Here is a 25,815-nt window from a genome sequence, read left to right on the forward strand (position 1 = left end):
ATCATGTCGGAGGGGAATCGAGGAAACTCGTGGGACAAGAAGTTAGTGGGCAACCTAAGGTGAGGGGGAAGAGGTGGATGCTTGGACGTGGGGGACTTGGTACCCTGGATCTCCACCAATATGTGAAATGCACATAAGAGATCAAAACCAATCTAGTTAGCTTCTTACCTCTTACTCAATTTATAGTTCATACAAAGGTACCCATTTGGGTTGGGTTAGCTAAAAAGGGTGTGCTAAAAGGGTGGCACAAAGGAACACATGCACACCGCAATATAATATAGACCATAGTCATTTTTTGAAATTCAACTTATAAATCCAATCGAACTTATGATTTATCATACACGTTTGATTCAATCATTTTCGAATGCGAATCCAAGTATGGTATGTATGGTTCATTCTGCACATATTAATCTCGTCTTTATATGTATGTATGTATGTATATATGTGGCAAATCAACAGCAGATCAAAGAGGATGTATGTACATATTTTATATGTATGTATATGAAGGGTGCAAGAATAGACAGACAGACAGACAGAGAAGACTAGACACAGACACAGACACAGACGACGTTCCGTTCTGGGGGCAGCCACATGGATATGCAGGGGCGTTCCTCTGCATCCTTGGATGGACGCAGCAACGCAGGAAGAAGATCTCACACTGGTGTCCAGGCGCAACTCTACTCCGCCCGCTCCCCCGCCAAAGGCTTTGCCTCTTCTCGCATTTCCACTTATCGCCCTCTTGGTAAGCAAGCAAGAACCAGATATGTGTGAAGGAATATTCAGAAAGCAATCATCTATTGTCATTTTCATGTCATCATCCTGCATTTGCAACAACGGATAGTAATAAAAACAGGACCTTTGTACGTGGTAAAAACTCCAAAATACTGCAGTATTTTTTTCAATGACTTCCCCTCAATGCCCTTTGTCAATCCCAACTCAAGCAATTCATATAAGCTATCAGAACAATTATGTAGTCATGTCATGCCTTTTTTATTAGTTAAATACGCTGCTTTAGAAATTTAATAGAACCTTCGTCTCTCTTTGAGAGATTGACCTGGGTAATCTGGGGAAATAAAGGGGCATTTTGGGATATGAAGAAAAACTTGGTGGTATTTTAGAATGGACAGATCAAACACAAAAATTGCACCATGTACATATATTGTGGATGTTGATGCAAAATCTTTCAATATATTTATTATATGCATGCATTGAGAAAACTTCAAGATGATGCAAGAATGCAATTTACACATGTATTGAATATATTGATGTAATGAGAAGCAAATTGCAATGTACTCTAAGGCTGGTTGACCATGATGATCATCATCATAACTCATCATATGTATAAACATCACACATTGTACAAATGCAAGGCATTTTTCTATGTTAACAAAGATGAGAATATGTATAACCAATATATACTCAGTAACTGGCATGCATCAACATAGATCCTAATCCAAAATTGTTCTTTCCATAACATAGAAAACTAAGATGAGACTTGGACTTGGATTTTTTTTCTAAGTATTCCAGAAATCAATATGTAATATTTTCATTTTATTAAATCAGGCACCCCTGATGTCAAGCGGGATGGGTCATTATTACCGAAAATTGGTAAACTGTACCATTCTCAATGCTCCCAAAATAGAGGCGAGTTTGAAGACATACAAACAGACTTTGTATTGCCAATGAGATTGAGAGAATGTTATTGGAATGGTGAACGCTGGTGTGGTACTCCTTTTTTACCAAGATTGGCCTCTGCTCGGAATGGTTATGCATACCTACATGATAAAATAAGAGCATCAAATAAACACTTGATAGCATGTAGGTAATTTCCACTTTATCTTAAACCAGGATATTTTTCTTGATGCAGGTTTTTGGTTCAACTTAAGTTTTAATTGATTCTTAGCAATCTCATATATTTGATGGCCTCGATTAACATTCACTTGCAACAAGATCACATATAAAGAATCTACTTGGGGAGCTGTTCTCTTGTTACATGATAATCAGAATTATTGTAGATATAGTACTTATATATATTACTTTTGCTCAATAATCAGAAATTGGCCACTTGGAAAATCTGGTGGTTTTCTGGCACAATTAAAATATAGCCTTGTTTTTCTTAAAGATATAGAAATGAGGTAAAACCAAAAGCTACATCCATGTCAACCTTGTGGAGGTACAAATCTGAATTGTACTAAACTAGATTGCTCCCAATGTACAACGATATAGGAACCATGGATATAATAAAACAGCAGAATACAATCTGCAAATTAAATAAATATATATGTGGGAGAGATAGAATACAAGTGGATCTGCCCACACACACTCTGATAGAATAAGCAGATGCCATATGCCATCAATGTCCTCCATAGTGAACCTCCTGGGATATCGTAATTGAATTTGTGCATCCAAGTACCGGAAATGAGTTAATTTTTCTATGCTGAAATGTCAGTCATGATGCCATTTGGGCACCATCAAGATGAAATATCAGCCACATTCCCGAACTGTACAGTGGATTCCAACCTGAATATCTATGTCAAGGATGCTTCCATGTACTATGGCAAAAAGAAACTAACATGAAAAAAGTCTCTACCAAAGGATTGAAATGCCCAATCTTTGTCTGCCATCTCTGATGGTTATTGAGATTGCATTTGGATTTGAAAATGTTGTAACTTGCGCATTTGGCTTTGAAATGATGTCATGCATTTGCCCCAGTTATGCCCAAGTATTTGAAGGATCTCACAGACTCAAAACCTTCACCTCTTTGTATTTGAGGCATTGGTAAACACCTGGCTGTTTGGTTTTGACTATCATGTATTTGGTTTTCCATATGTTCACCAAAAGGCCCCTCTATATGAAAGTCCTTATGAGTGTGAATAAACATAGAAGAGAATATATTAATGTCTTGTTGAGGCCAGAATGGTCTGCATAAAGATACATTATCAATCGAAGATTTACACACATTCTCCAGTACAAGGGAAAAGAAATCTAACTAAAACCAAATTGCATTTACTAACCCTTGCTTTTCCTGCAAATGCAACTAGACAGGACAATTTGATGGTTGCAGTGCATGACCAATCAGGCTGCTTGTCAGCAAAAGCTTATTGACATAGATAAGGCATCTCAAGTTCATAATACCCCATCTCTGAAGGGGACTATGGAAGAGCAATAACCATTACGATGATTGATTATATGTTTCTGTTGGTTAATCACTCAATCAGGCTGTACATGGTTGGGAAATGCCAAGACATCAATGGTGTATTCTACATATGGTTATGGAAAAGATTGATAAAGATATTCAGGACTGCACCTAACAACAGGAGAACTGAAAGTGTGGCTAAATTAGTTATATATAGGGGGTTCTTGATAATTCATATCTCATCTTTGGAGGGGACTATGGTAGAGCTATAGACCTAGTAACAATTATATGATTTCTCATAGAGCCCACATGTTTGTCTATATCATGATTTCAATTTCATTTTCTAGGTCTGGCTATGGAGAAGTGTGTCAATAGGGATTTGGCACGACAATTATCAACAGGAGATCTGGGATTAACTTGGATAATCATTATATGACACAAATCAGAAGACCGGGGAAAATGGCTTGGATGATAGCATGGTTTTCAAGCAGTAGATGAAGCAGTCATCTGCTCCTATGTGGCTGCACGTCACCCGAGTTTATCTTTCTTGACATTAGAGATTATTACTAGCATCATAACATGGTATGTCTGGACCTCTGGCTGTCATTTGATTGTTGTGTGAAGTGACAACATATTCCCATTTCATAGTTTTTAAATGTAACCTTTCTAGGATTTTTCTATATGGGATTTATGTGTGAATTAGGTGGATCAAACGGATTTATTTTTCCCAGTGTGGAATGCATGTATGTCAGGCTTTGAGAAAGGGTTTAAGAATCAAGCTTAGGCTTCAATTTAACAAATGAATTTGGATCTCTTCTAAGCATGCTCCTGTATTCTAAACTGTTGACTACCATAATAATGTAAAAAGAGTCTTAGCAGTTTGTACTTGAACATTATTTAATACAAATTTCATGAAGTGAACTTTTTGAAACCCAATAAATGCTGTCTAAGTTATCTATCAGTTTTTTCTATGAAGCTAGGAATGGGAAATATTTTTTGAAAATCTCGAACTGGACAGAACCAAAGTTTAACTCTAAAGATCGTAGGCTAGGATGTGTTCGGACAGCGATTCCAAAGTTAAATCTAAGACATGTTAATCAAGATTTTGAGTATTCTCGGCAACTTGCAAGTAATGCTGCCCTTGTTTTTGCATATCGTTCAGAAGCCAAACGGATTGCATCTGCTAGGTAAGTGACATGCCAATTTGTATTGTAAGTTATGATTATCTAATATGAGTGATTAGAAAGTGAGAGGAGAGTCAAGTCTATCCTCGGGGGACTTGACTTTCAGAAAATTGTGAAGAGCCTCATAATGTTCATCAATCAAAAGCCAAGTGTGTCTACCCATCCTATGGTTGATAAATCTGAGTGCTTAGGGTTGGTAACTATGAGTGCTGCCAGTAAGTTGAGGATAAAAAAGTAGTACTGATCTCTCTGGTTTTTAGTCCCTGATTTATGAGGGCGTCTGCTTCTGCTATTATCTTGAAAAGTGCACCTCCATGACAGAGAATTCCATCCGCTTTGTTAGGTTGATAGGGAACCTCTAACGAAATTCTCCATGTCAAAAATGTTGATCCCTCCTAGAAGTAGAGCATAGAAATCTGCTTAGAGGTATAGCTGGACTCATAAATGTATAATCTAGGTCAATTGTAGCACACCCTCTAGAATCAAGGCAAAGATCTGTTCTATCAAATCTACTAACCTGCAGTATATAGTGGGGTTCATGATAAGGATGTTGGACTGGTTTTTGTTGAGTACAGATATGGGTATGTGAAAGAGATGTGATGGCGTGATCGATTGCTCCAAAACACCAAGGGTGTGAGCCTTTGTGTGAGGAGTGAGCCTTTGTGTGAGCCTTTGTGTGAGCCTTTGAGCCTTTGTGAGCCTTTGTGAGCCTTTGTGAGCCTTTGTGAGCCTTTGTGTGAGCCTTTGTGTGAGCCTTTGTGTGCAGAAAAATGGAGAGGAAACTCTAGCCGCAAAAAGTCCCTATTTCATTATGAGAGATTTGGGACCAATTGTTATTGATAAATTACTTTTAGGTCATTTGGGCATTTTCACACATGGCCGGTGACCAAAAGTTGTAAAGATAATGTAAATGCCTATAAGCCCCCAAATTGGGGCCAAAAATATAGTAAAACTATGTCTGGAAAGCTCTCTAAGAGCTTTGACATGGAAGGGTTAAAATATACGAAAAAAGAGTCCTTCAGGAATTTATCCCCAACAACCTCCCACTTAAAGGACCAAGGAAACTCCTTTAAGCTAAGCAACCCCCACCATCTGTATCACATAGTTGACGTTATGCCTTGGGTAGACACTTTGTGAGAGCATTTGCAGGATTCTGTGAAGTATTGACCTTGCTTCAAGGATTAGGCCATCCACTAGCACCTCTCTGATGAAGTGGTATCTCACATCAATATGCTTTCTGCAAGCATGAAACGTTGCATTCTTTGCCAAAACATATGGCACTCTAGGTATCACATTCAAGAACAAGTGCCTTTTCAGGCATCCCAAACTCATTGCACAAGCAGGCTAACCAAATGGCTTTTTTGGAAACCTTTGTGGTTGAAATATATTCAACCTCTGTAGTATATAGTGTAACTATCCTCTGAAGTCTAGAGCACCATGAAATAGCTCCGCTTTCAAGGGTGTATACATAGCCACTTGTGGACTTGCGTGTATCCACATCACCTGCCATGTCTAAATCACAAAATCCTTTTAACTCTAATGGACCCTTTCCATAACATAGGCATTTACCTTTGGTCCCTTTCAAATATCTGAAGATAGATTTGATTGCCTCCCAATGAGCTATACAAGGATAAGCCATTAACCTGCTAACAACTCCGACTGCATGAGCAATGTCTTGCAGAGTGGCAACCATAGCATACATAAGTGAACCACAAGCTGATGCATATGCAACATTCTTCATGTGCATGAGCACCTGCTAACAACTCCGACTGCATGAGCAATGTCTGGCCAAGTGGCAACCATAGCATACATAAGTGAACCACAAGCTTATGCATATGCAACATTCTTCATGTGTCTGCATCATCATCTTTGGGACAATCATGCTTGGAAAGCTTAAAATGTGGCTGCAGTGGCATTCCAAGAGGCTTAGCATCAGCCACCTTAAATTTGTCCAGCACTTTTTCAATATACTTTTCTTCAGATAAATGCAAAGTATACTGCTGCCTATATCTTTTTATTTGCATACCAATAATATTCTCAGCTTCCGCAAGGTCTTTCATTGAGAATGCAGAGTCCAGGTGTTGTTTTAGAGCATTCAGAGTGCTCTTTGCTTCCCAGCCAGCAGCATATCATCTACATATAGTACGAGAATAATTGGGCTGCCATACTCATTCTTTTTTGTGTACAAATAGTGGTCTGCATGGCTTCTTTTGGACCCATGTTTGAGCATAAATGCATCAAACTCCTTATACCATTGCATGGGGGCCTGTTTCAGCCCATATAAGCTCCTTTTCAGTGTCCATACCAGATGCTCTTTTCCAGGAATGATATATCCTTCTCACTGTTTCATGTACAGTTTTTTGTCTAAATCACCATGCCAAAAGGCTGTTTTAACATCCATTTGGAATGATTCCAAATCCAAGGCGGCTGTGAGAGCAAACAAAACACTAGTGTGGTCATCATAACCATTGGAGAGAAAACCTCTTGGAAATCAATGCCCTCTTTTTGGGCATATCCCTTAGTGACTAGCCTTGCCTTATACTGGGTTTGTACCAACAATTTTGATTTTGTATACCCACTTGTTTGGAATGGCCTTCCTACCTTTGGGCAACTCAACCAAACCCCACATATCATTTGCATGCAAGGCATTTATCTCTTCCTATATGGCTGACTCCCACTTCTTCTTGTGCTCACATAATTTTGCCTCTTTATAAGTGAGAGGCTCACCCTCATCTGATAACATAATGTAATGTATAGAGAAATCATATCTATTCACTTGCCTCCTAGGACCTGTAGATCGTCTTACCCAATGATCCGCATTATCGGGCAATGGATATACATCAGGAGGTACATTGACATCTTTGTTGTTAATTGGCTGCTGTACATCATTTCCAGCCCTGTTCTCAGCATGAATAGGTGGCTGCATATGCCCATCATGAGCATCATTTTGCTGTCCAATCATTTGGCTCATTATCATTCAGCCAAATATGGTGCATCCCAAGGGTTCATGTCTGATTTAACGTGGGGCTGTACATGCTGAAATTTGACTCTTTTATGGTTGCACTTAAGAGGCAATGGATATACATCAGGAGGTACATTGACATCTTTGTTGTTAATTGGCTGCTGTACATCATTTCCAGCCCTGTTTTCAGCATGAATAAGTGGCTATGAGCAGCATCATTTGGCTCATTATCATTCAGCCAAATGTAGTGCATCCCGAGGGTCCATATCAGATTTTACTTGTGGCTGTACATGCTGAAATTTGACTCTTTTACGGTCACAGTTAAGAGGCACAATCATTTTTTAGCAGACTTGCTTTATTAAATACAATATCTCGGCTGCTTATTACCTTCTTGAGTTGAGGTAGCCAAATCCTGTAGCCCATATCACCGTCATCTCCATAATCCATAAAGATTACTTTCATGGACTTTGCAATGTGCATCTAACTTCTTCTCAACTCAGACCTTAAGCACAAAAGCATTACAACCAAAGATGCATAGGTGGTCATATGAAACTAGTTTGCTAGACCAAACCTCTTTAGAAATGTCACCTTTTAAGGACATATGAGGGGATCTATTGCAAACATGAATTGAAATTTTCAAGGCCTCTCCCCAAAATCCATTAAGGAGATTAGATGTGGACAACATCCATCTCACCCTCACATGAAGTCTTGTTATACCTTTTAGCCTCACGATTGGAAAATGGACTGTATGGAACCGTTAGCTCCCTCTTAACACCCACATTTTCACAAAATCTATTAAATTCAACTCTTGTACAGTCACCCCCATTATCTGTGCGCAAATGTTTCAGCTTTCTGCCTGTTTGGGTGGTCACAAATGCAACGAAGGCTTCATCCTTAGAATTTATGAAATTTCCTCAAAGATTCCTAGTATAGTCACCAAAAAAAGAAATAAAATAAACAGCACCCCCATCGATTTGTGGGCATGTTGCAAACATCATAATGAACTAGATCAAGCAGATTAGGTTTACAAGAGATACCAGAGTAGTAGGAATTCTTTACTTGCTTACCATATTGGCATTCATTACAAATATCAAGTTGTGAGCCTTTAGCATCAAATTTGTCCAAATTACATAGTTTATCAAGGTATTTTTGGCTCATGTGGCCAAGCCTTTTATGCCATAATTCCATATGTGAATGGATTGCAGCCAAAGCAATAAACTTGCCCATTAGAGCTTTACCATGCAAGCAATAGCGTCCCTTTCTTTGTACCTTTAACAAGTAGCCTAGAGCCTTTGATAAGCATCCATGACCCTTTCTCAAAGAGGTACTATATCCATGCATATCCATTTGTCCAATAAACTTTTCTTGCTGCTTGGTACATACCTTACATCATGTGAAACCAGATCATTAGTACCATCCAGTGTGAGATGCATTGTGCCAATACCTTCTATAGAGCAAGCATGGTAATTTCCAAGATATACATGTCCATGGCTGCCTACATGACAGGTACTAAAACACTCCTTAATAGGAGTAACATGAAATGTTGCACCTGAATACAGGATCCATGTTTGTGGCAAAGCATCATTTAAAGTAAGCAAGGCATCAATTAGATCCTTCTTTGTAATCTGCACATCCTATTTAACAGAAGCATTATTAACTGCAGCATGATTTGCTGCCATAGTAGCACAAAGAATATCTTTTGCATCTAATGGCTCCTCATTGTTGACACTAGAGGCCAATTGGTCTTCTCTTTGTCCTTGTCCCTAAAGCGGTTATGTGCTTCATTCTTGCTATCCTTTTTTTTCTTGTCACCTGTGTTCTTCTTTCTTTCTACTTTAGCTTTGTAGTGTATGCAATAATAAGGTCTCTTATGACCTTTCCTACCACATTGATAACAAGTCACTTCAGCGTTGCCTTTGCTTTTGCTCTCGTTCCTCTGTACCTTTCCACTTTTATTTTCTATTCTTCCTCTAGCTACATTGGTTGAACCACTTCCCTCTTCACTAGCTTTCTTCCTTACGTCATCAAAGGTAAGACTAGATTTATTTGAGAGTGTAGCAACCAATGTTTCCCACGAATCACATAAGGTCATCAACAAGAAGATGGCCTTAAGCTTATAATAAAAGGAAGGTAATCCAGAGTCTTGCAATCGTGAGAGAGAACCTATAAAGGCAGATAAGTGCTCAGTTGCACTTTTTGACTCATTAAGTTGTATACACACTAGCTTACACATCAGATGCACTTGATTTACAGGTGTGGTAATTTCATAAGTAGCTTTCAACTTCTCCCATACCTCGAAAGCAATTGTGAGGCCCTTATCTCATCTAATACAATCATCTTGATATAAGTGATGGCCTTCTTATTTAGTTTCATCCATGCTACATCTGTGATATCTTCAGGCCTGACTTCAAAAAGTGCCCCTTCACAATCTTTAAGAAAGAGAATTCCTAACATTCTCTTTCCATCAATCAAAACCACTACCTTCAAATCTCTTGATCTCAAACAAACTTTTCAGATTAGAGGTAATAGTCATGTTTACGGTCAACAGTTTTAAAAAAAAGGATAACCAAAAAAATGTAAAATCACATGCTATCTTGTGCATAATCACCCGATGAGACAAATTCTTCGCTATGAAACTCTCTAGACCTGATCCCAGTTGAAAAGAGATGTCATGGCATTATTAGTTGTTGTGTGAGGAGAGAGAAAGTAGAGAAAATTGTGCAGAAAAATGAAGAGAAAACCCTAGCTGCTAAATGTCCCTATCTCATTATGAGAGATTTGGAACCGATTGTTATTGATAAGTAACTTTTAGGTCATTTGGGCATGTTAACATACAGACAATGACCAAAAGTTATAAAGATAACATTAATGCGTATAAGCCCCCAAATTGGGGCCAAAAATATAGTACAAATGTTTGGAAAGCTCAGTCAAAATATACAAAAAAAGAGTCCTCGGGGCCTTTATCCCTAACGATCTATGGCTACAAGGTTCCTGTCAATTGTTTGGAGAGGGAAAGAGTATACATCATAGTCCTATTTGTGCATAGTTTTTTATGGTACCTATTAAATAAAGGGAGAAAATTGCTAAATAAAGTAACAGTGTATATCATACTACATTTATAAGTAGCTTTATGAATTATCTATGTCAGTATAGTGTAACCCATGTTAAATTCTTGATCCTTATTTTCATCTTTCTAGTAGTCTCTTTCCTTGTGAAGTTAGCCCATACCTCTCATACATGATTGTGGAGGGGTTGCAGCAGATTGCTTCTAAAAATGTAATGGTTATGTAGGTCTGTGTGTATCTCTCCAGGAATATTTCACATTGAAAATAAATTTTCTGCATCTTTGAAGAATGGATTGGTTACAGAACGACCTTCTTGTGGTGTGATACCTCCGAGCGCAGTTACAGATGCGAGTTTGCGACAATTAAGCAATATATTAGACAAAGAAACAAGGTTTAAAGCAGTTCAAAACAATCTCAATGAACATTCCAAACAAATTGGGAATGCCATAGATTCAACTCGCCCATTCTCCTATACTCGCCAGTTCATGTCTTTGAAGGTAAACAATCTCCACTTTCAATTCATAAAGTTTTTTCATATCTTTTGAGGGGAAATTGTGTTACTAATGTCTCCTCTTGGATGCAGCATTTGAGTCCTGCTAGACAGAGTTGGGATAACAGACCAACTGACAGCCCTCACCGGATAGAAGCATTTAGGAAGGGACTTGAAGTTCATCAATGGTATGACGAACTCATTGGTATGATGTTTTTAGGAAACAGATCACCATCAAAACCAGAATTGGAGATATTATCTTACATAGCCAAGATCCTTGAGGTAATATTTCTCACATGATGCAGAAAATATTAAAGTTTTTTTTGAAATGTGATTTTCCAGTTTTGGATTCCTATTTGTGACATATTTCTAACATTGATGCAGAAATTTGGTTTGTGGGAGGGGAATGAAATAATTGAAATAAATTAGTCCTTGCTTTTTTTTCCATGTTGATTCTCTGCCTATCATTTCTCAAGCCGTTTTTCCTTATTGTATGCTTTCACGCTCGAGACTATTAGGGTGCTTGGCAGGGAAAAGGAATCCATTGCTTGAGCATGGGTAGCTTGGAATACAACGTGAATGGCATTATCAATGAGCCCATTAATTACATGAGGACAAACTTACTTATTATGCTTGAGGTGTTAAATAAGTATTATGGTCTTCATAGAGTATGGGTGATTTTGTTGATTGGAGATTGAGCAGATCCACGAATATGCATGTACTTAAAGCAAACTATCGTGTAACTCCATACCTGCATCTCCTCACTCTGCTGCCTTGCCAGCAAGTATGCTTATTCAGCAGGCTTAATTTTGAGAAAGACTGCGAAATGAGGAAGAGACAGTCATCAAATTTTTACTTATTGGAGCCATCTTTACTGGAGAGACCCAGATACCAGGAGATTTTGTTATTCCCAGGGAGGAGATATACAAGCATCCTAGACCTGGGAGCATTTTCCCCTGGCTTCGTCACAACACATATCCAGATTTATTGTACAGTTTTAGATGCTCCAATCCAGTAGCCAGGGTTTAAGTTTCCTATTAGAAAGATTGTGTAAATATTCCTAACCAGGAAATTCAAGTCAAGCAATTGATATTAGTATCAGAACTTCTATTTTATTGTCTGGATGACTCATAGTTGAGTTCCTGATTAGGCATTCAGTCCACAAAAGCTTCTTCTATGGTCATGAAATACTGAACTTGCAAGAAGACAATTACAGACATTTTGTTCAACATTGAGGTTCTCCATTGTTGGTCGAGTTATGCTCCAACCAAACAAATCAAAACCAGAAAGCTTTCAATTCTTGTGAGCAATGTGTAAAATGTTAGATGCTGCCGTTGAATTTTCATAAATGAATGTGGAATAACGTATATGATTTTCATGGTACTGCTCAACTTTGAGAAAAGGTAGATTGGAAGTTTTCAAAGAGCACTATAAGATTTTCACAACAATAGCTAAGTGGTTGGCCGCACCTTAAGTCATTCAACTTAATCCCTATTTCTCATTACAAAAGCATGAATTAAATGATGTTGAACTATGTTATGCAATAAATGGGAGAGTTATTCCTAAGGGAGCAATACAATTGCACTTTCTTCATTTACATGGGCAATTACAATTGCACTATATTCATTGACACTTCTACTCTACTTCAACTGCCACCAACACAGTTTGATGCTCTATTCAGCTTGAATATAATGTCTTTTAAACCCTAAACCATATGTTTCTGGGTATGTTTCTCTATTTGCGAAAATGCCCATTTCTTCAAATTGTGTAGGGAACAAATTCTGGCATGCCCCCTTTTCAGTAATGTGTATTGATAAGTGTTTTGATTGTATGTTTTACTGTACATTTTATCTCATTCTCCATTGAATAGTTTTGTGCATTGCTCGGAACATAAACAAAAGATAGTCTTGCATACACAAATTAATCTCTTAAGCATGTTTTCAGAAATCTTCAAGTTTATGAAATTCAAAATTCATTTGTAAGTTTGTGATATGGATGCAGGCTGGGTCACCATTTGGTGCAGATGATTATGTAAAGTTACTCAAACATCTTGAAAAGATAAGAACTGATCTCAATGACTATGCCACAAGCCAAGCCATGATCCATATAAGGCTTGCATTGGATATACCAGATGAGGCACTCTTAGAGGGTTACCTTCGCACATGTCATACTATTCCAGCATTTTTGGCCAGCATTGATGTACCCAACAACTATAGCCGATTAACATGTACTAGATTACGTGAAGTCACAACATAAAGTTGATCATGAAAGTGAGTTAATCATGGTATTTCTATATTTCAGATATTTTTGGAGCATTTTCCATTATTGTTCATCTCCGAAAACGTATTTTGCAAAGAGGTTCCATAAATTATTTTTACACCATTGATTTGTTATGCAGGCATCTGTCAATGAACAAGGAAATGTCACAGTATCCCTATTTGAAAAGGTTTAATTTTAAGGAGAAGAGGTCTGCTATGAGTGATATATGGGTATTGTGAACTTCATAATACAATAACAGATTAAGCTTACCCATGTAAGGACATATCTATGCAAGGACATACTTGGTTAAGATGGTTTACGTTCATTTTCAATGTATTCTTTCGCATCGCTGAATGAATCTTAAATATTTGAATAGCATATTTATAAAGACACCAAGAAACGAAAAACTACAAATTTGAATTCTTATACATGTCTGAGGCCAAAGTACCACCTTTACCTGAGTTTGATGGTAGTAACAGTCCGCTGTCATCCACATAGCTATGCTGACAATGCAAAGAACTTTGACTACAAGTGTAACATAAAATATAGCATTACAAGATTGGGTATCATGCATTGGAGACAATGGATCTGAGTGTAACAAGTCTATTCTCTTCATTGCAACTAATTCATAAATAGATTAAAAATAGTACCAAGATACCCCTGGAAGTTCGTCTATTTACCAAAATGCCCGTGGAAGTTCCAAATTTACCAAACTACCCCTATGTCCAAAAAAATATACTTTATAAAGTAATTATACACTCAAATCTTTGGTAAATAGGGTTAGTTCGGGCCCATTTCTTCCATCTTTGGTAAATAGGGCTTGTAGATTTGAGTGTATAATTATTTTATAAAGTGTAATTTTTTGGACATAGGGGTAGTTTGGTAAATTTGGAACTTCCAAGGGCATTCTGGTAAATAGACGAACTTCCAGGGGTATCCTGGTACTTTTCCCTTAAAAATATTAGTGGCCATTGCAAGTTTGAACATTTGAAAAACATTTACATATGAAAATTTACTGTAACCGCGTCATTTAACAATGTTGGATAGCACCTGTTATTATTACGTAGACCCAAATGCTCAACCACACAAATATCAGAGGAAAAACTCTTAGCAGATTACAACAGAAATGATGGATGGGGAAGTTGAAAGGTCTGCCATGGATTAAGGAATGAGAGATACAATAGGTTGAATGTAACAATACATGACCCATGTATTTGCCAATTGTTTCCATTCTTTTCTTGAACAGGGAGGTTAAACTTACACCACATAAAATATCGCATGATTATTCAAATCAACATCCAGCAGCTCGCAAAAAGTTGTCATAATGGCTGACAGGAGGAAGTTGCAACATTTGCCATGGATCCAGGGATGAGACATATAACGGGTTCAGTGCTACAGTTGCTTGATTGACATGACCAGTGTATTTGCCATTTGTTCCATTGTTTTCCTGCAGAGGACATAGTTTGAAGAGCTGATAAGAATATTTTAAAGAGCATAAAAGAGTGTGTATGACTTACCTTTCCTATGTGATCACTTCCACCTATGTCCATCCATATAGGCATTTTTCTCCTGGCACTCTCGCCAAAAGCTTCACAACGCATCGCCACATCAGAATAGGGAGGAGGAGATGCAGCAACAGAAACACCAGCTACCTGTCCAGCTGTTTCAAGAGCCTGTAGTTGCAATTCTTGTCAGAGTTGCAACATGGAGAAACACACAATGAAAATTGTAGAACATTAGCACTCGTACAGATTCCAGTAGTTGGTTGACACTAATAACATTTGCTGACGGGGTGTGGATGGGTGTTCGCAGAAACAGAGGGAGGTCTGTACAAGAAACATCGCTGATGAGGTCTTCTTTGGGCTCTACAACCTGAAATTTCGTGATCCCAATTAATTAAATACCTCTGGAAAAAGGACATTGATAGATAATAAAATAGCAAATTACACAGGACATTGTAGATATGTGCAACCTGGCAAATCTTGGGTTACCTCATCAAACGAAACATTCCTCTGGAATTGGGCAGAGGTCCAAGAATGAGCTTTATTTAACTGCATATCTAGACCTGCAATACCTTCATCAGGAGAAAATGGTTGGAGAAGCTCCTCCCGCAATCGATGCAGTTCCATCTATCAAATATGGTCAGGATGAGGTTAAAACGTACCCACACAGAACATTCTACATTGATCTGAAAACCTTACCCCAAAAGATGTGGACAGGTTGCTTAAAACCAATGAAACCATTGATTCAGTGGAAATATCATTCTGTGTCCTAACTATATCCAGAAATTCTGACGCGGATGCATTATCAGCAGATGATGCATAGTGAGAGGTATCCATATTTGTAGGCACTCTTAAATCATACGCACCAAGCTCTAAGTAAGGGTCCACCTATCAATGTACATATAATTACAAAAAATACTTTGGCACCTGTCCATGTCCATATTAAACTTAAATTCATATTTACCAAGCCTTTCCCCACAAGAGCATTCTTCCGAGCAGTAATGCCAGGTATGTTAAAAATCCTTGATGCAAAAACTAGCATCGCCATCGACAGCACAAAAACGGACCTTTGCCTTGAAGGACACGAGTAAACTAAAACAAACATAGCAGTTTCAGATAGTTGCTCTTCCATATCTTAAATAAAATAGATAACTAAAACTAAATTCTTACACTTAAACAAACCATCTTTTACGACAATGTCGAAAATTATCAGAAAAGCATCTGGTAACCTTGCACATGGAATGTCGGATAAATAAAACATCAGCCTACATGAGTTTCAGAATCACGGTTCCCTACCTCTTTTACCCCCTTCTTTGTCACTTCAACTTAGTATAATAAAGGAGTATATCAAACAACTAAAGCCACCTGAAGGCCCGAAGGTCACTATTTATGATATACTTGGTACTGTCTGCTGACATTATGAAGACTTAAAATAGTCTAACGTCCTCCATATAAAAACCAAATACAAAAACATAATCTTTAACAGTCAAAATTAAGATCATGATTCATTACCAGTGGTATGGAGTGCTGCTGTTCTCAAGGATAATGCCAATTGGAAAACTTTAATAAAGACAATGTGACCTGAATCCTGCAATAGATTGAAGAAAAGGTTCATACATAGAAATATTAATGTAAATGTGTACCAGACCACAAACAGGGGAAAGCAAATGAAGGCCAAGGCCAAGTGATGTGATTCAATAAAAACACAATAATGGATTTAAGGGTCTACTTTAGTCCGTCAAGCTCAACCAATGAAGAAGTACTGGCTTACATGAAAAACTAGTCATTTTTCATGAGATAAAAACTTTACGTTTTGACATTCACATGAAAGTCCATGTTTAACGTACGAGTATTAAATTCTCTGAAAATAATATAGTCCGACCATATACTTAGTGCATGCAGTCACATTTCTTCGTTGACTATATACACCTATAGCATCCAAAATTTCTTGATTCAAATCTTTACAGAAGATGAGAGAGGTGGATCTTAACACTTATATACCACTATAGGGCTGGTGATACTCTGTACCAGGCCTTAGGTGTAGGGTTGAACAAAATTTCATGTCAAGGAAGAGAGCTTGTAAGTAGATCTCAGAAAAGAAACCAGTTGCAGAAACCCTACAACTAGAACTGCAAGGAGAAATACTATATTATTGTCTATAAAGATGTTGGAGGGTGGCAGCTCCAGACCTGCACTCTCTTTCATATTTATTATCTCTGTACTACATTCTCTCTTTTCCCAGATTATTCTCTCTCTAGAATCTGCAACTCTTTAAATGCTTTTTCTCTCTGAATCTGCAATGCTTTAAATACCTTTTCTCTCTTCTACTTTTTCCAAGATATTCCCTTTTATTCCTAGTTTTTTGTACCTGTTTGGTAGTACAAGAGTCACTTAACTACCAAACAGCCATTTCACCCACATTCCCCAATTTTGTATAAATAGGCTATACCAGCCTCTTTTGTATAGTTTTCATTTTCCATTTTGCTACTTAAAGCAAGCTCTATTCCTTGGCTGTGTCTCTGCTCTTTGCAACAATTTTTTCTACTGCTGTCTAACAGCCTTCTCACAGCTTGGCTGTGTCTATTTTGTTTTAAGTCTTCCGCTGCTGCTATTAACAGCTTTTCTCACAAAAGAGACCCATAAATTGTAAGAAAAAATGGTTGTAAGATTACTCTATCAGAGACTGAGAGGAAAACATTTCAAGCTTACAAACTGACAGAAAAAACAGGAAAAGCTGACCTTTAAGAAGTAATATTTTCCATAAGCAATAAGTGAAAAAAGAATATAGATAGAAAGTAAAACTGAAAACAATCCAACATTAATAACAAAAATGCAACTACGGAAATGAAACTAAATCATACGGTAATGTAAATGAGGCATTGTTTGATAAGGAATCCCAACAAGCCCAAGAGAAAAGTCAAATGACACATCAACAACAGCATCAACTAACAAACGTTATTTGAATATTAAAACTAGAGGCCCCTTGATAAATGAATATCCATGCATATCATATGTTCAAAATTTTCCATTACAGAAGTGTACACGGTTACACAACTAAAGAGGCATGCATTTGTTACTAACCTTTAAAGGTGAAAACAGCAAGATCAAACTAAAAGTCACAAAGATGGCTTCATAGTTTGATGGAAAATTGTTATCCATGTTTGCTTCACTCCACAATGATGACAACAGCAAAGTTGCTTGATCTCCAGTTAACCTGACTGTAGTCATTTCCTGTTATGAAAGCGAAGTCAAAACTACAGTATTGACCACCGAATTCAGATATTAGGATGACTGATTATTTACTGACGTATGGCACACACTATATTTTGATGAGACACTTAATAGCATATGTTAGTTGATGAAACTATTCCAAATTTCATGTCAAGAGACTGTATGATCCTTACTCATTTTCTGGTGTGATAAGCACACAACCATCAGTATTTTATTACATGATATGCAGCCATGTAAATGTGACTCTTTAAATCTCCATATACAGATTTTCATACTTGCTGAATAATAATACCAAACCTGCTGTAGGCTTGATCTTTTAGAATAGATTTCTCAATAATTTAAATAATATGCATTATATTATCAAGGGCCCATATATAGAGTTCTTTATAATAATATTAACTGAAGTTAAAAGGAAAAAATTAAGAGCTCACTAGTAAATCTTCTCTTTAAAAACGTTTTGCCTTACAAAATGAGATCAGTGTTAGATACACTAGATTGACAATGGATTTCTTTGCTGAAAACTTACGAGTTCTTTGCTATTAGCTTTCAGCTCCAATTCCATTAGAGGTTCAGTTTGTTTAATTTTTAAGCTATCTTGTTTTTGAACTGTTGATACAGTCCTCAGGTTCCCATCTGTTAATATAAACTTGTCACAGGTAGACGGCTTAATTAGCTGCTTAGAAGCATTTTGATCTTTCCATAGTGTTTCCAACAAAACTTTTACAGAAGAAAATTTGGATGCACTTGTCAAAAGATACTCCTTGACATTCTCTATGAAAGGTTCTAATCCAGAAGGCGTGCATTTTTCATCAAGCCATGCAGATACTGGAATCACAACAGTGCCAAAGATATTGTGTACTCCAACTCTAGTTTGCGCGTCTGAATGACCCATAGCCAGTGATAATTGATGAAGCAAAGTTTCTGAAAAACACTATAATAATAGCAGAATATCAGAGAAACATAATTTCAAGAGGAATTATCAGTAATTAAAATAACGTGAAAATTTACTTGTTGCATTTGCATCAGCTCAGGAACAGAAACCATAATATGGCTCAGAACTAATAAGGAGCTAATTGTACTTCTAGAAATGGCTGCAACTGATGACAATTTTTCAAGATTTAAAGCCACCATTTCATAAATAGGAGTAGGATCACCCATCTTCTTTGCAAGTCTTTGCAAACACTCTTGAATAGCAAGCTGCAATTTGTTATTCCATCCTAACTCAACACTGTTAAACTCCTCCCCAGCAGGATGAAAGCTGGTGCGTAAATGTCGTAGCATATCATTTAATATACCAGTTTCCACTATGGTCCCTTCAGACTTCGACTTTTCAGTAAGGCTTGCAACAACTTTTACTATATCAGCCTTCATCTGGGGTTGCTGGGTCATATTCTTATGATCAAGGTGCCTAACCAAAACCGGTAGCAAAAAGCAATAATTACCTGCAGTATGGGAAAAGTGTCTGATTTAATGGAAACTCAATAACAATAGTGAAATCTTATGGATACTTCTGAAATGTAACTACAGATGTAATAACAATACTTAATTATCTTGCAGCATAAAAACTATGAATGGTGTGAGCGTCTAGCCTAAGCTGTATTTCAGAAAGGACACATACCCAATTTTTCAGCAGAATGTAGAAATTGATGTAAAATATCCAAAGCAAAACCTCGCTCAAGTGACCAATAATTGCCCACGTCAAAGTAACAGAACATTGGCTCAAGGAAGCGGCGTGTCGTCGTTGCTTCTTTAGAAAATTGAGCAATCTTCTCTATACATATATGTGCACAGACACTGGGTATCTCCATTTTCCTGATTGAATATGATAACTCAGAAATTCCTTGATGGTAAAAAAATGCCATTTGATAGATTAATCATCTCATACCATATGTAACTCTCCGAAATTATTATCAGCATAACTACCTACCCTGAGAAAAAGTCTTCTTTACGAGAGGGAAGCATCACAAATGTGTCTGTGGCTGTTGCTCTTCCACCCCAATTAACAACCTCAGTTTTACCATCGATATCTTCATTGACAGAAGAGAGTTCATAATTCTCCATTATAGCAGAAACTACCTGCATCCAGAAATTTATTCAAACACATTACAACAAAGGATGCTAACCCTATCTAGCTTTATCAACACAAATAACGTTACGATTAAAAAGAGAAGAAATCAGAATAGGATCTCCATTTTTTCCCCATGGATTTTCTGAGACCTATGGAAGAGCCATGGCACAGAAGAGGAGGAGCCATCATCAAAATGTGCCCAGGACTGTAGATATTCATTTGGGGAAGTTCAGTATGTCCTTGTAGCAGGGGATAGCATGCCGGGACAAAATGGATAGTTGGGAATAGTTGGTAGAAAGATTCAGAACTTCTTTCAAACTCCATCGTCTTTCCTTATTTTTCACTCTTTTTGGCCCTTTGGTATGTTACATCCAGAGGTACTACCCCAGGAATCATGCAATCACATCACTCTACGTTTTGATGTATCAATAACTGGTCACAATTTCCAATTCATAGGGTTTTTCTATACGCTAAATACAGCAGATTAAGTGAACCTTTACTAGAGTCAAGGACGCTACCCTTTTGCTAGAAAAGTCTCTTTCTTTTATCCATTTGTGCAGTAATGCTATAAATCAACGCCAAAACGGAAGCTCAGGAGTACTCCAATCTGGGGCCATAAATTAAGGGCGTTATCACAGCTTGTAGCAACTAGAATATACATCAAACTTCATTAGGTTATACTTTTTAAGAGATTTCAAAAATGACTTACATGGTCATATTCAGATGGCATGTATGAATGCTGTCCCATGAACCAAATCTGCACCACATTTTAAGAGAAGCAATACAACTTCAATCATTTGTCTCAAAAAATAGCCTTCTGCACTAGAGATAAAAAACAAACCTGCTCTGATTTGCTTTAAAGTAGAAGCTAGACAACAAGATCAAACCAAATATACATACCTATATATATATACACATAGAGAGAGAGAGAGAGATATATAGATATGTATATATGTATGTATGTATATATATATATATATATATATATATATATATATATATATATATATACACGCCTTATAAGATCAAGAATAGCCTAGGCCTACAATTGAAGTGTGAGTAGATAGTGAAAAGCCATACTAAAGGTATTGTAACTAATACAAATATATGTATCGAATTTACATTACAAGAGAAATTCATCTCAATTAGTATATATCTAAACGAAGATCATTGTACAAACCAACGCTGAAACAGCTCGTAGGCCAGCAGAACGTAGCTTGTTTCGCCTTTGTTCTTCTCCGGTCTCTCTAGCAAGAGAGCACAGAATTGGTAGTAGTGCATCAAGATGGTGAATATAAGTTCCATCAACCTGTTGTCAACTCAAAAACAAGGATAATCATTTGCCTCAGCAACAGATCAAACATTTCAAGCCAGTGGTAATAGAACCACATTTAAATCAAACAAAAATATAACAGCATATGCCAATTTTTAAGCCATTAAATAAAAACAAGCGTCTTACCTGATTATATGCAAATTCGAAAAGTGCATCACATCCAACCACTCTCATATCATCATGTCGTGTTTGCTCCAGGAGTGTTTTGATTATATTGATAGCACTAACAGCAAACAATGGCCTGCAATCCTGGTCAAATCAGATATTTATTTACTAAATTTTCAAGCAGAACATGTCGACAAACTTCACAGCTTACATTTGACCTTTACATGAAGAAAACAACTTCATATATGAAGCCATGACGATTTTCACAGCACCAAAATGTTCATTTCGCAACTCCTTATACCCCTTCTGTTCAAGAGATGTTGCGATCTGCAAAATCCAAACAGATTATCCAGTTATTTTTAAGATTTCCAAAAGCTGAGTAGCAGCAGAAGATTCAGAAAATTTCCTACACAATTCTTAACTTCAATTGGGAATCAAACCTTTGGTATGCGTAGAGGATTTCTTGACGCATAATCACACAATTTCGATATTTTTCTGTCATTTGGAAGCTCCTCCTATCATCATAAACCAATAGTCAATATCTACAACGAGGCAAAATGGGTGGTTGAGGTGGGGGGAACCAATGAAGAAAGATGCCCTGGAGACAGAACTTCATTAGTGCTTTGAGACTTTTTTAAAAATGAAGAATGATTGATGTGCCTAATAAAGAAGAAAAATAATAAGAATTTGTATTTCGAAAGGAGAGCCACAATTGCAGGATATCCCAAGACTGACAAAGACACGTTTATTCAACATGTATAATGTCTTTAGGGTAACCTCTTCCTTTATTCGGATATCACAATTCTTTGGAACAATTGCTGTCAACATGGAGCACATCACCTGGTTGTATCATGAACGCCCATGTACCCCTTAACTAAACCATAATGAAGATTTTAGTTTACTAAGAACCTCCTACCTAGATCATAACGCAACTTTGCAGATTTATGCTTATATACATCTAGATGATTAAAGATCTCCCTAAGATTTGAGGCACCTAGTTTTTATCATGAAACTTCAGACACTGAGAGCTTCATAGCACACTCTATCTAAGCTTCTTACTATAAATTCATATACATACATATATCCAAATGATTATATATGTCCTTACAATATAGTAGTATCATGAATCTACTTCGAAACATGCTCTAACCTAAATTTCCCAGCACGTAAAATTACACTTACATGCATCCCGGTGGCTACGTATATCCTAACAATTGTAACAAAATAATGATGATGCACCACCAAGCCTTGCTATTAATGTTGATGTCACATAAACCAAACGGTTGACAAACTTTGTCCTACTTCTTGAACCAAAGTGGAGTGTATTTACTAGCAATTTATAACATCAGCACATTTCCCTCGTACTCTTGTTTATCAATTTCTTACAGAAGTGACTAGAGCAGAAAGTAGAAGAAATCCTACCTGGAAGACGTCTGCAACTAATTTCTTGTAGCGTTTCACAGGTTGCCGCGACCGTGACCTGAGAGAGGGGCAGCAAATGCAGAAGCTTCCGCAAACAGGAAGAACTCTCCTCGACATGAACCCCATACTCTACTCTAACAAAGAAAAAATTGCGAAACAAGAGAAAACGGCTTCCTTGCGTTCTAGATCCGAGAGAGAAAATATATAGCCGTTTCCTACTCCTCGATCAAAGAAAGAATCACATCTGTTTCTTTAATGATCACAGGGAGAAGCCATAGAAAGGAGGCCGTTTGTTTCAACGATCAAGGAGGTGAAACTGTTTCGTTTCTTCCACCTTCCATGGCAGGAACGTGCCAAATTCTTTCCCTGTGAAGCTGCATTTCATTCATGGATGATAAGCCATATTTCCAAGGAATCGAGCTTTCTTTTTGCCTTCGTCGCCGCGGGCAGGAGGAGTTAGTCGCAATGCAAATGCAACGAAATGCGATGTGGTTTCTGAAGAAGGTTCAAGTCAAAACGTCGATGAGCAGAGAGAAAGAGAGAAGAGGAAGAAGAAACATATATGTACATATATTGGTGTCGTGTCTGTGGTTGAAGAGGACCAAAATGGCCTATACATATATCATATATGTAATAATAATACACGACCAACAAGAGATTACTATATCTTAAAATGTTGTCTTGTCTTTACGGACCAAATTAAGTACATAAATGTAACTAAGCAAAAATGAAAATGTGACATGCATAGACCAAAATGTCACTAAAGAATCTCGTCATCTATACGTATATGATTCTCAAATCAGATTGATATATTGTAAAAAAAAATTGCCTTCGAAAGTTCCCTTGCATATTTAGGTTGATCTAGAATGGAGGGAGATAGAGAGCACGATGGTTTTTCAATGTGGTTGTATCTTAGTTCAAAACATACATGGCCATGCTTCTATATAACATGTTATATTGTGTGCGTGAAAGTACGTGTGTGGTTAGTAGGGCATTATCATGAGACGCATGGTCCTCAAACTAACTCATTGTATACATTGTTCACATGCATTGGGCAGGCAAGTGGTCACTTCGAAAAGCATATGTTTACTTGTCGTGGAAAAATGTGCTTCTTTCCTAGCATTTAGGGATTCCATTAGTATGCAAGGTTATTTGACTTAATTACATGGCACCATAGGGAAAGAACATGCATGCATGTATATCTATAGATCCCATGGTCAATTGAAAGCTAACATGTTGAATTGCATTTCCACAAGTTGTTATGCTAGTATACATGTCCACCACAACCATGGCTCAAGTCTTATTAGCTTTCAATATTTTCCTTTGTCTTACTATGATCATCATTGTGGTCATCAAAACACAGTTATCCTCTTCTTTGCATGATTGGTTGTTTCTTGTCAACTTGCAAACCCCCTCCAAACCTCAAGCATACATGCCCATCAAGAGCACCATAGCTCAAACCCTACTAGCCTCCCCTATAATTGTTTTATGAATATTGACAAGTAGTACACCTTACCATCTTCTTCATATGCTTATCCTAGTAATCCTATCACATTGACCTTTTTATATGTTTTGATTGTTTCTCCAGTTGAGTGTGTGGACAAGTAATTCGATAATAAGTGTTCACTCGTTATCATTTCATGAAAACAATTTATCATTGATATGGTTCTTCAAACATTGCCATGATTAAATAACTCAAGATATACTTTTTCATTCAAAAAACTGCAATAGTTAAAGCCTTCCCCCAAGATAATGGGTTGATGAATCACTCCATCCAACACCACATAGATGCCACACAACAACTTTACTCATGAATTTTGGTGGTGGTTTGGACATGGCTTGTCAACATACATGATTATCAAGCTACCAAATAGTCATCAATTGTGTAAGTTGCTTAAAAAAGATAAGTTTTGAACCTTAATAGGAAAATGTGCTCCGTCATCTATCTTTTCAAATATCCCTCACATGTAAAACAATTGACTACAAGATCGGGTTCCATTTACACAATCACATGCACATTGAACAAATAACTACAAGGCAGTTCTTTAGACAAATAAAAAAACTAATTAGTGCAATCAGCACAATCACACTTTCATGGGGCCGTGCTTTCAAGGTGCAATTTTGCAATTGGGGAGTACTGACCAACAAAGAAGGCACATCATAAGAAGTTAGGTTTCACTGTCCGAAGCAAAAACAGATACAAATAAGCACAGAATATTTTCTTCTCTATAACCCCCAATATATTGCAAGTCACAAGTTTGCAAATGCAGACTTATATTTGGCACCTATGTTGTTAAGTATTAATTTCAAGTTTATTCTCAAGCATGTCAAAAATTCTCCGAGGTGCACTCCTTAAACAAGGTAGGCTCAAGGAAACAAACAAAAGCAACACATTTGATTAACATTTAGACACTAACATAGACTATCGTCAAACCTAATCTTTCATGAACCAAAACCAACTTAAGCATACCAAGGAAAGACCTAAATAGCTCAAAATTGTATGCATATAAATTTTTTCATTACTATCGAACCACAATCCATAATTGCAAATTACTAACCATGCATATAAATACATCACAAGGAATAGGAAAGATAAGATAGAGAAACCAATCCCATTCTCTGAATTCAATCAGTGACCAGGTGATACTTACAACAACACTCATGAGCTACCAGTGACCAGGTGATACTTTGGACACTCAAAAAAATTATCACATCTTGCAATGCAAGTTCCTTGCTGTAACATGGATCTGAATTTTGCTGACATTTTTCAGTGGGTGTTAATACAAAATGTCAAAATGCAAGCACCAGAATCTACCACAAATCTGCCATCACTAACAGGTATAGTCAACTTGATAACAGGACATGTTACCCCAGACTCTAAACCGCCTCACAACCAAAAAATTGCAAATAATATATTCCCCATGAGAGTCTCTTCTGCGATGAGGATTGGACAACATTCAAGCCTATGATCTGCAATTGGGAATGACACCCAGCTCAATGTTTTTATTTCCACTAGATCAAAATAGGGCAAGGTGAACTCTTCAATATAGACCACTCA

The 25,815-nt window shown here is 37.2% G+C and overlaps 2 protein-coding genes across 6 annotated transcripts; one reads left to right on the forward strand and one right to left on the reverse strand.

The window, feature by feature from the left end:
• The first annotated feature begins 504 nt into the window (after positions 1–504).
• On the forward strand, positions 505–13,259 carry LOC147854180 (uncharacterized). 4 transcript variants are annotated; one of them, XM_087331210.1, is made up of 7 exons: positions 505–742; positions 1,564–1,822; positions 4,117–4,323; positions 10,574–10,844; positions 10,931–11,119; positions 12,839–13,107; positions 13,236–13,259. In XM_087331210.1, the coding sequence occupies exons 1-6, from the start codon at positions 592–594 to the stop codon at positions 13,091–13,093; spliced, it is 1,332 nt and encodes a 443-aa protein (XP_087187336.1). In that variant the 5' UTR covers positions 505–591; the 3' UTR covers positions 13,094–13,107; positions 13,236–13,259. The 4 variants fall into 4 exon arrangements, with proteins under 4 accessions (XP_087187336.1, XP_087187335.1, XP_087187337.1 ...); XM_087331209.1 differs by lacking the exon at positions 13,236–13,259 and having other exon boundaries at positions 12,839–13,147; XM_087331211.1 differs by lacking the exons at positions 12,839–13,107; positions 13,236–13,259 and adding an exon at positions 11,368–12,215.
• A 969-nt stretch (positions 13,260–14,228) lies between these two features.
• Positions 14,229–23,273, reverse strand: LOC147854181 (protein SEMI-ROLLED LEAF 2-like). 2 transcript variants are annotated; one of them, XM_087330937.1, is made up of 18 exons: positions 22,758–23,273; positions 21,776–21,850; positions 21,547–21,662; positions 21,357–21,471; positions 21,078–21,206; positions 20,607–20,654; positions 19,757–19,905; positions 19,448–19,641; positions 18,838–19,271; positions 18,356–18,760; positions 17,680–17,829; positions 16,111–16,186; positions 15,563–15,690; positions 15,298–15,486; positions 15,088–15,225; positions 14,846–14,968; positions 14,614–14,769; positions 14,229–14,543 (listed from the first exon to the last, which is right to left on the reverse strand). In XM_087330937.1, the coding sequence occupies exons 1-18, from the start codon at positions 22,881–22,883 to the stop codon at positions 14,388–14,390; spliced, it is 2,907 nt and encodes a 968-aa protein (XP_087187063.1). In that variant the 5' UTR covers positions 22,884–23,273; the 3' UTR covers positions 14,229–14,387. The 2 variants fall into 2 exon arrangements, with proteins under 2 accessions (XP_087187063.1, XP_087187064.1); XM_087330938.1 differs by lacking the exons at positions 21,776–21,850; positions 22,758–23,273 and having other exon boundaries at positions 21,357–21,479; positions 21,547–21,659.
• Positions 23,274–25,815: the final 2,542 nt, after the last annotated feature.

This window comes from Azolla caroliniana, unplaced genomic scaffold (assembly GCF_043228905.1).
Source record: "Azolla caroliniana isolate FFs.n. ecotype wild unplaced genomic scaffold, voAzoCaro1.0.p SCAF_15, whole genome shotgun sequence".
NCBI lineage: Eukaryota > Viridiplantae > Streptophyta > Polypodiopsida > Salviniales > Salviniaceae > Azolla > Azolla caroliniana.

What these genes read in the sequence shown, in the direction of transcription:
- LOC147854180 (XM_087331210.1), top strand. Translation starts at nt 592, where the DNA reads ATGGATATGCAGGGGCGTTCCTCTGCATCCTTGGATGGACGCAGCAAC. An exon ending in TTCCACTTATCGCCCTCTTG is followed by an intron (nt 743 to 1,563) that starts GTAAGCAAGCAA and finishes TTATTAAATCAG; the next exon opens with GCACCCCTGATGTCAAGCGG. An exon ending in GCCAGTTCATGTCTTTGAAG is followed by an intron (nt 10,845 to 10,930) that starts GTAAACAATCTC and finishes TCTTGGATGCAG; the next exon opens with CATTTGAGTCCTGCTAGACA.
- LOC147854181 (XM_087330937.1), bottom strand. Translation starts at nt 22,883, where the DNA reads ATGGGGTTCATGTCGAGGAGAGTTCTTCCTGTTTGCGGAAGCTTCTGC. An exon ending in AGCAGCACTCCATACCACTG is followed by an intron (nt 15,691 to 16,110) that starts GTAATGAATCAT and finishes TGTTTGTTTTAG; the next exon opens with TTTACTCGTGTCCTTCAAGG. An exon ending in TCAACCAACTACTGGAATCT is followed by an intron (nt 14,770 to 14,845) that starts GTACGAGTGCTA and finishes TTGCAACTACAG; the next exon opens with GCTCTTGAAACAGCTGGACA.